At 41.8% G+C, this 10627-nt stretch overlaps 1 protein-coding gene across 2 annotated transcripts; it reads left to right on the top strand.

Moving 5' to 3' along the window:
* Positions 1 to 261: 261 nt before the first annotated feature.
* lins1 (lines homolog 1) lies at positions 262 to 9141 on the top strand. Of its 2 annotated transcripts, none has more exons than XM_078257753.1 (6): positions 262 to 994; positions 1092 to 1181; positions 2345 to 2477; positions 4626 to 5231; positions 6575 to 6758; positions 7834 to 9141. In XM_078257753.1, the coding sequence occupies exons 1-6, from the start codon at positions 635 to 637 to the stop codon at positions 8696 to 8698; spliced, it is 2238 nt and encodes a 745-aa protein (XP_078113879.1). In that variant the 5' UTR covers positions 262 to 634; the 3' UTR covers positions 8699 to 9141. The 2 variants fall into 2 exon arrangements, with proteins under 2 accessions (XP_078113879.1, XP_078113791.1); XM_078257665.1 differs by having other exon boundaries at positions 6572 to 6758.
* Positions 9142 to 10627: the final 1486 nt, after the last annotated feature.

Genomic DNA, 10627 nt, shown 5'->3' with positions numbered 1-10627 from the left:
TTCCTTTTTTGACAAATTGTAACAAATGTATTCTGCAATAAAAAAAATAAAAAAAACGTGTCTGAAAGTTGTAAGTCTTCTGGTAGCTGTGCCAAGAGAAATCTCAGTCATTCCGAATCTTGCAGAGACGGACAGCGTAGGTATATGTAAGGAGATAACATAGGCACGGGCTAATTATTGCTAACTAAAATGCTAGTTAGACGAAACTGACTGCGCGCTTCTCCTGTACTGTACGGTAATTTCTCTACTGTGCGACAGTAAGTCGCGTGGTTATGACACAATCGTTAGCCTATATTTACAAAAACGTCTGCTACGGAGCCATAACGTGAGGTACAAGGTAATGGAACCTTTTATACATTGTCGTGTTTCTTTAGAAATAAACAATGGACACATAGAGTCTTTAAACGCTTCAGATGTAAAGTTATTCGCTGTCAAAGTGGCGTCAAAATGAATGGCAGTCAATGGAATGCTAACGGGAGGTGGATGGCTTGGTATCATCAAAACGGCGCCATAGGAGCTACGCGGTCCGAGGAGAAGCTTACCCCCTTGGTCATAGACAGTATATAAGCGCAGCGTCGCTTCCTTCCTGTGTGTGTCCCCACACATTGACTGTAACTATTAATATTAACAGTCTATGGTTCCACACGGAAGAGTCAGCACCATGGAACACTCAGCGAGCTGCAGAGACCTCTCCACCATGAGAGAGCGCTTTGACTGTCTGACAGAGGCGTACACATGTTTTCTGATGGGAACATGCCCCAGCCAATGTGTGGCCTGCGTGATATTTTGCGGACTGGTCTCCGGCGAGGACAGAGAGCGTGCTCCTTCCGAGAATCGCCGTGTGAACAGCGCGGAGCTGAGCTGCATCAGTATGACTCTGGTGGAGAAGATTACCTCCAACCTGACGTCTGGCAGCCTGTCTCCAGCAGTCACCTTACACTGCGTGGAGATGCTGAAGGTGTTGTTTCAAGACATGGATCTCATGTCACTACTTGTAAGTGCCCCGCTCCTCCTCAGGCTAACTACAAAAACACATTTTAACGTCGTACGTGGTTTCTACAGTGATATCTTAAAAGAGCACTATTTCACAGATGCAGCAGTTCCAGGCTGAGGACCAGATAATTTCACATCTGGCTGCAAAGACCGTATCAACGTGGGTGCTCTATCAGCTCCACAAATCTGTGAGTTCCCAGGGCTGCAGTCCAGATAAGCAAAGTTTGCTTAGAAAACTTCTTCATTTCAATTCAACTTTATTTCACATACCATATCAGTATAAAAGTATGTAAAACACAACAACACAGACCAGACAAAAAGTTATATACACTGACGTTCATAAGTGATTAAATTATTCAGTCCCTCCAGAAAAACGCGATGATGCGATCGCATAATTCAATGCATAATCGGCCAAAGTCCGCATATTTATGCGAGGGCATTTTTTTCAAATACGCCGCACTTTCGCCGCATCAATTGCCGATTTCCGTGCAAAATATGCGGGGCTTGCATGATTTCATAATCCCCCCCCCCAATTTTCGTTGCAAAAAAGTCACATATATCTTAGCAGAAAGTTGAAAGATGTTGCGTTTACGTCACACAAGGGCAGCCATTTTCCCCTGTTGCCATGGGAACGTTATGAAGTGACGTAATTACGCGACGTGAACATCATCGAAAAGCTGCAAACATTCATTGCATGAAATTGAATAAATGTCCCGCGTATTCCATTGCATTTTTTAAGAAAACGTGCCGCATAATCAAGGATTTTTGCCCGCAACAATCGCAAAAAAAAACTCTTTTTCTGGAAGGACTGATTAAAACACATACAGGCATTTGTTATAATGTTTCCATAATACCTTGTGTCACTCTGTGTGAGGTCAGTTAAAGCCATTATAATTACAGTTACACAAACTATAATACATGGCATTCCTCAACACAGCGTTCATTTATTTCATACGCAATCTGTCTCTTTTGTTTCAAACTCCTTTGCTGGTAAACTTTCTTTAACCCCACCAAATTAACACTCCTATATCATCTCCCTTTTAGAAAAGTATAGGAAAGCATGAGCTCTGTACATGCCATATCAATAAGTTATTCAGTGTTTACTGTCATAGGAAAATGCCTGAAATAAATGCCACAGTGTCAGTGAGCACATGTAAAGAGTTTGGCCTAAAAGCTGCTGTAAAAATTTGGAACAGAAAGGCCAACAGGTCAGGAGAAGATGAAGAAGTGGTAGGGTTTCGACGTCAATATTGAGCAGTGATTACTTGGCCAATACTAGCTTTATATAGAATCTGACATATTGTACTAGGTTCCAACGTTCTATGTGTATGATATGGCCTTTGTTTCTCAGGGTACGGTCAGTCCTGTCTGGCAGCAGAAGTGTGTGCAGGCATTTTACAGCTCACTCCCCGGTCCCGAATTGGACACATGTCTGTGGTCACTGACTGAAGTCTTAAAACGACTTCTTAAAGGAGCTCATCAAGGTAAAACCTGTTAGTTTTTTTTCCATTCACACTGTGAGCAGAAGCAGATGCTCACAGTGATGAAAATGTCTGTTCATTTACAGGGTTTCTGCGGGGTCTTAAAGTCTAAAAACTTCAAAATCAAAATTGTAGGCCTTTTTAAAAAGTCTTACATTCGCTGAAGTATTGTGTTTTAGGTCTTTAATAATTTTAAACAGGTCTTAATTTTCCTACGTCAGTAGTAACACTACCTCTAATGCTCATTGAAATGTCCCCGCAGTGCTTTAGAATGTTGTAGTTCTTTCGGTCGCTAGTCCAAACATAATTTGCTGTATTACAACTACAAATGAGACCAGCATGCAACTTACATTGCAGCCGATCTAGACACCAGTCCTATAATGCCAATGAGGAAATCTGGGAATTGTTTGAGACGATGTTTCCGGACTACGACATTTTTTTTATGTTGTGATATAGGTCTTAAATTTAATTCACAATGATCTTAAAAAGTCTTGAATATGACTTGGTGAAACCTGTAGAAACCCTGATTTAGCTTAAACCTGAGTGACAGCTAAACTCTGCTGATGTGTGAACTCTTATCAACCTTGTTGGTCACAGCAGAACTTCATGCTCATCAGCCAGCTCACATATTCTCTGCTTTTTGTTTCCCTGATCCAGGACCATCATACTGTGCATCACAGTCATTGCTGTCTCCCAAACCTAGGACACTGGCTCATAAAGTGTGCTACATACACTGAAAATGTTGAAAATGCAAACTATAGCCCGGCCGATACTGGATTTTTAAGGCCAATACCGATAGATAGAGCCCACGCCAAGTAGCCGCAAAAGCGAAATTGCCAAAAAAAATCTTAAAAAAATAAATAAAATAACCATAATGGTATATCAGATGATATTCGCATAACATAAACAGTGGTGGAAGAAATATTCAGAGCCTTAATTGAAAGTGCTAATACCACAATGTAAAAATACTGTTACAAGTAAAAGTCCTGCATTGGTAAGTATCATCAAGAAAATGTGCTTAAAGTATTAAAAGTAACAGTACTAAATGCAGATAAATCCCCACATTTTAGAAACTGGAAACTATCCAAAAAGTTCTGTCAATCAACTGTCAAAACAAGTCAAACATGTGTTTAATCGGCTAATCATTTTAGCTGGACTTGTTGGCCTATATATTGTTGGGTAGTTTAATTTATAATAAAACATCAGATTTTAAAAATCTTAATTTGTAAAGTAACTAGTAACTAAAGCAGTCAGATGAATGTAGTTGGGTAAAAAGTACACTATTTCTCTCTGAAATGTAGCGGATTAGAAGTAGAAAGTAGCATGAAAAGAAAAGACTCAAGTAAAGTGCAAGTACCTCAGATGTTTACTTAAGTACAGTACTTGAGTAAATGCACATAGTTACATTCCACCACTGAAGATATATTTATATTCTGACACAAATCCCGTGTGTGTGTGTGTGTGTGTGTGTGTGTGTGTGTGTGTGTGTGTGTGTGTGTGTAACATTTTGCAGTGTAAAATAACTTCGTCAGGGCTCTCTGGTGCACAAACGGAGACACTGGGGCTCATGTTAGGGATGTTAATCACACATTTCAAAATAAAGGCGCATCTTAAAGATGACGATATGTATCGATGTTTTCACTTTGTATCGATAATATTGGATCACTGAGGATTGAATTGATATATCTATCCAGATCTATGTATTGTTAAAGCCCTAGCTCAGGTACCCCCCCTTTCACTTTCTTTGTGTTGGAATTTTAAACTGGATTTATGAGGACTATGGTTTACTGCTCCTCAGATCTCTGCAGGGTAAATCCGGACAGCTAGCTAGACTATCTGTCCAATCTGAGTTACACATTACACATACACATGTTCCACCAAAACAAGTTCCTTCCCGAGGCTATTTTGCAGCGGCACCGTGGCTCCGCTCGGCGCTTAGCACTGCCCATGACGATTGTGACTGGTTTAAAGAAATGCCAACAAACCAGGGCACGTTTTTCTCCCATCCCGAAATGCTGTGTGGACTAGCCAGACCCTCCTCGGCAGCGCTGTGGAGGAAGGTCTGGCAATGCGAGTCTACTTGCAGTGTGATCCTTGTTTTGTTGTTGTGTCTAATCTCTCATTTTAAATGCATGCATTTTCTTCCATCAGAAATCCTTTGGAAACTTCTGGCAGCTTTTGACTCCAGCCTAAGTACTCTATGTTCAAAGCTTCTCCCTAAGGAGAGAGACAAGACAACGCAGTGTTTGGTGGATCTTCCCAGCAGCAGCGGCGGACGCTGGGGAACAACATTCTGCCTCCTGCTGGACCTGCTGGAGCTGCTGACTGCATGCAGTGTGATATGTGGCGCTGGCATCTGTCTGGAGAGTCCGAGAATGACCTACGTTCACGCCTCAGCGCTCCTGATGGCAATCGGCTGCTCCTCAGAGTATTTTGTCAAAAAGCGAGCGCTGCTGCTTCTGAAGAGAGCTGTTCTTCAGAAGGCCGGAGAGGACTGGGCTTTAGGAGAAGTGCTGCTCACTGGGTTGAAACACAAGCACTTCGACTCGGATAGGAGTGTGCTGTCTCAGAGTGTGTTAACAGCCGTGGCTACTGATTGGTTACACAGTGTTCAAGTGGAGTCTTCCTCATTCTTTGGGGGGACCAGATCCATCAGAGGGGAAGAAGGTCAGAAACCAGACTGTGTGATGCTGAGAGCTGTCAGCCTGCTTCTTCTCAAGTCCATGGAGCTTCACATACAATCAGCTGGAGGAACAGGTGAGAATCCAGTAGGGCTGCAACTAGTCTACTGTATATCCATGACGTTCCACTTCTGGGATTGCTCCGTTGCTGCTGAAAATTCCACCGGATGTAACTCTTTTCGGCCGGATGTCCGAAACTGCGGTGAATTTCTGAGGACTATGGTTAACTGCTCCTCAGATCTCTGCAGGGTAAATCCAGACAGCTAGCTAGACTATCTGTCCAATCTGAGTTTTCAGTTGGACGACTAAAACAACCTTTGAATGAACACATGTTCCACCAAAACGAGTTCCTCCCCAAGGCTATTTTGCAGAGGCACCGGCGCTGCCCAAGACAATTGTGATTGGTTTAAAAAAAAAAAATGCCAATAAACCAGAGCACATGTTTCTCCCATCCTGGAATGCTGTGTGGACTAGCCAGGCAGGAAGGTCTGGCAATGCGAGACTAGGCTGCAACTAAAGATTCGTTTCATTGTTGATTATTTTCTCGATTAATCGATAAACTGACAGAAAAGGGTGAAAAATGTGGTTCAGTGTTTCCCAAAAGCCCAAGAAGAAAGTCTTGTTTTGTCCACAACTCAAAGATATTTAGTTTACTGTCACAGAGGAGTGAAGAAACTAGAAAATATTCACATTTAACAAGCTCCAATCAGATAATTCTTACTTTTTTCATAAAGAATGACTCAAACCGATTAATCGATTATCAAAATAGTTGGTAATTAATGTAATAATTGACAACTAATCGATTAATCTTTGCCGCTCTAGAATCCATGATAAAAATCACAACACTGATACATATACAGTATATATTGTACGTATTGTGTTTATTTTTTGGATTGATGTCACATGATAAAAGTTTGAAGGAGTTGGTGCTGGGTTTAAAGTGAACTTTAGACTTATGCAATTTAGGGCGGTACCAAATACCATTTTTTTGAGCTTCGAAGCTTCGGTACTTAACAGCGAATAGCCAGACTGTCTGACGGGTGACAAGGGAAGTGAAGAGTGAGGTGAATGAATGCTCAGCCAGCTGGTGCCTCACTATAGTATTAGTGTTATGAACTGTCGTACTATCTCTACCTTTATCAAATCGCCTGAAAACGACCCCAGGCTGCTACAGTATAACCTTACAGACCTCTACACACATCAGACCGCTCGCTGTATCAATAGCCTCTGGATAGACTGAGCCTGAAGTCATGCAAGTGGTGCGAGACTTCCATAGACTGTTAATATTTACAGTCTATAGCGACTTTACAAGGGGTCGGGGCTGGAGGCCACTGGTCTGTGTGCGCTGTAACAAATACATCATTGATTGGAGAAAAACACTGGGTTATGCTGATACCTGCCTTTGTCCTTTCACAGCAGGGGTGGACAGTTCCACAGAGGTTTCTAAGTATCTGCAGAGTCTGTGGGGCTTCCTGAGGCGGTGCAGTGTCCAGCTGACAGAGAACACTCATCGGTGCTGCTGGGTCAGCCTGCTGTTTGGAGAACAGGACGACGACATGATGGAGGCCGCCAAAGCTTTGTTTTCCATATTTCTCCATCACAGGTACAACAGGCGTACAGACGAATGTGTCATTCATTTTCATCAACAAAATGTATGTCAGTGTTGGGCAAGTTACTTCCAAAATGTAATGCTTTATAGCTTACTAATGACTGTCATTTGAGAGTAATTAGTTATATTACAATATTACTGTCTCTGAATTGTAATGCCACCACGGGATCAACAAAGTCTCATCTTTATCCACTTTAATGCACCATCATTTCTTCACAATATTTTGTATTATTTATCAATCTGCAGTAAGTAACTAAAGCTATGAAGTAAATAGTGAAGTAAAACGTAGGCCTACAATAGGCCTACTCGACTCTGAATTGTAGTGGAGTAGAAGTATAAAGTAGGAGAAAATGAAAATACTCAAAAGTACCTTATAGTTGTATTGAAGTTCGGTATAGTTACTTTCCACCGCTGATACAATGTAATGCTATTACCAGCCGAAACGTTAATTCCCGACATGCTTTTATCTGTCAGCTGCTCGGACACACTGCTGTCCGCGCTGACAGGACACAGATGTTGTCCGTAGCGTTACCTGTTGGGACACAGATGTCTGTACCGTCTCTGGTTCTGGCTCAAAACACGGTAACAGTGACGGGGCAGCTCGCTTCAACGCAGCGTAATAACTCCTGAAAATAATGGGAATATGTCCATCTCGCAAATGTAGAATCCGTCCCTGCAGTCATCTCAACCATCAAATTCCAGCAACAGGAAATATTACTCACTGACTTTTTTCTCTGGTGCCAAAATGTTTCGCGGTGCCGGTGAATTCTTAAAAAAACAAAACGCCACTTAATTTTGTGTTAAAATGCGTTGTAACTCGCGTTATTGAGATTGTAACGGGTATGATATTACCGAAATTGTATTAGTAATGCGTTATATTAATACATTACTGTACTTTTGTAACGCGTTACTCCCAACACTGGTTACAGTATAATGTCAGAAACACAGCTTTTCACAGCACTCTGGCTTGTTGTTTGACACATCAGTTCAGCAACCACTATTGGTGACTGGGTAAAAGTTGGACGGATTAGGCAAATAAACCTGGATTCTCTGATGTTTCTCCCTTCAGAATGTGTTCTGGGCTGGATGACTTTGCTGTGTTGGAGGCGGCCTGTGCCTCTGGCTGCAACCCTCACTGCCACTTCCTACTGCTGCTTCAGAGCATCTCCTTCGACCACAGCATCCTCCTGGACTTCCTCATTTCCACTGAAACCTGCTTCCTGGAGTACTTTGTGCGATACCTCAAGTTCCTGCAAGCAGACTGGCAGGGCTTCACTGCAACGTGCGGAAGAATCCGCTCGCCACACTTTCATCGTTCACTGCAGCAGTCTCTTACTGCATTATGTGCTGCTGATACTTTAAAAGTGACATGTAAAGATGAGCCAGATCAGGTTAAATTCAGCTCCTGTGCCCAGTCCACAGGTGCAACTTCACCAGTGGGAAGGGTCGGTTTGGCTGCTGGTTTTCACCTGGTAGAGTACGATAGTTCTGACGAGTCTGATCCAGAGAACATGGAGGTTTCTCAGGATGAACCAGCGGCGTCTGTATGTGACAAAAGTACATTTAGTGCCTTGGGCGTGAAACAAGAGATCAGTGGACCACCAGTACCTATCAGGCAGAAACAATATGAGGCGTCTGACTCGACAGGATTACTGAGTCGACCTAATTCCACTCTGGAAAGAAGAGCAGAAGGGCCATGCCTGCCGGTGTTGCAGAGTGAGCAACCATCCGGTCCAAACATGGCACCTCAGCCGGGACAGGTGGCCTGGGAAACATTAGCCAGAGCAGTCGTCTGTATGTCGGAGCTCAGAGAGGTGGTGACCAGGCTGCAGACAAATAAACTCTTCCCATACAACCCCTCTTCACTCCTGAAGCTCTTAGCACAAGTAGAGAACTGTTCCAAGCAATCATGTCTCTTACATTTCAATAAATGATAAAGATGTATAATATATGTTTTGTGAAGTGGTTTGGAAGCTAAATTAAAATGGTCCAGTGTTTTAAGTTACTAAAAAAATAGATATTAGTTGCAGTTACTAGTTATTTCTCTCAAAAGTAATTGATTTACTTACTACTGCATTTAAGAGTGACTATTTACTAGGGAATAGAGCTGCACGATATGGGGTAAATATGCGATAACGTTTGTTGAATTTTGCTATTGAAGTGTACTCAGTTCTGCACTTCTGCTGCTTTCAGAATTGCTTAGTAAATCTAAAACCAATTAAAAGAAGTCATTTTCAACATTCTTTTATTAAACATAGTGAACATTTAATTGAATATAAAAGGCACCACTAAAAAAAGGAATGAGTTACATTATAAAGTGTAGTTTTCTACAAATATTTTCTTTCAACTAACTGAGTGTCTTTCGCGATGTGGATATCGCGGCAGTTGATGTCGCGATGACGATTGAAAAAAAAAACCGATATATTGTGCAGCCCTACTAGGGAAAATAACTTTTGCGTTTAAATATCTATTTAAATTCTTCAATCTTATTAACGCTATTTTTATTGTACAGTTCTTTTGGTGCCTAAACTTAAAGTGGCTATATGTAACTTTCAGTTTGTGTTGATTCTAGCGGCCGCTTTGGACACAAGCGGTAGTGTTTTTTTACCACACCTGCTGTCATAAAGATCTTTTCTATAAGGTGCTTTATTGCCCACTGTAGATGACTGAGTTAGCGTTACGGGGAGGTCATATAGTCGCGAGAAATGTTTTGCTCAGACAGAAAATCATTAATTTACAATAAGGGAATACGTTACAGATGCATCGTGCATTTCAAGAAAGAAGATAGTAGGCCAACACAAACACGGACTGAAAAGAAATAAAACCGGGTGCTAAATGGAAGGGAGATGTAATTTAATGTTGGCTACTGACAACCACAACCACATCACGCAATCTAAAGTTATGTTATGAATGGAGTAGACATATTACATACCTGAAGGCCAATTCGGGGTGGGTTTTGAATCATTTCCAATTCCGTTATTGTCTCCATCTGTTAAAAGCCCGACCGAGATTGACTCAGGTTTTCGCCCGTTGTCTGTCACTCTCCCTTTTTAGCTTTTAGTTGTTCTTCGTTTAATTTACTTTTTTTTTCTGTGACGGCCCTGCCCCAGTATCAGCAATAACTACAGCAGATCACTTCTCAAATAAAATGTAAATACAATTAAGCCTATATAAAGAAATCTCCTGCTACCCTTTTACCTGGCTTTCATGCTAACCTAGCTTTACTGCCGTCATTAATAAACAATCATATTTGATGAGACAAGTTTCTTTTCTTTTTTTTAAATGTTTAACTTGAGAAAAACACAGAAAAACAAGAAAAGTAGTATGGTCAATTCAGGGTCAAACTTCACCCCCTTGATGACGCCAAGATCTTCAGCTTTCCATCGGCGTGTTTCTCTTTTCTTTAGCAGTAGAATTTACATTTGCCCTGTACCCATACATCCATGCCCTGTACCGGGATTATAGCTTCTGTTTCGGTGAAAGGGGGCTTTGCGTTCTCCTTTACCTTGTTAAGGTAAGCTAGGTTAGCCTCCTTGTGCACGCTTCTCAAATGTACTTTCAAATTCGTGGGATTTTTCCCCTTAATAAATTGTCCACATGTTTTACCACCTTCCACTGCAAGGCACTTGCTTTTATCTGACACAGTCATAATCAAAGCCTGATGCCAGGCGAGGGCCATGTACTATATTGTGTTGAATTTGACATGGAATGTCTGAATTTCTGGGTTCCCAGTCGGAAACTATACATGTCTATGGCATAGACTATAATGCCGCGTTCTATTTACCTCGCAACTCGGTTTTAACGAGGTCAAAGTCGTAAACGCGCCCCCCTGACCTCGGATTTACGAGCTTGGAACTCGTACA

The sequence above is a fragment of the Sander vitreus genome, chromosome 1 (genome assembly GCF_031162955.1).
Source record: "Sander vitreus isolate 19-12246 chromosome 1, sanVit1, whole genome shotgun sequence".
NCBI lineage: Eukaryota > Metazoa > Chordata > Actinopteri > Perciformes > Percidae > Sander > Sander vitreus.
Note: the sequence above shows the minus strand (reverse complement) of the source record. Positions and strands in the feature narration are given on the sequence as shown.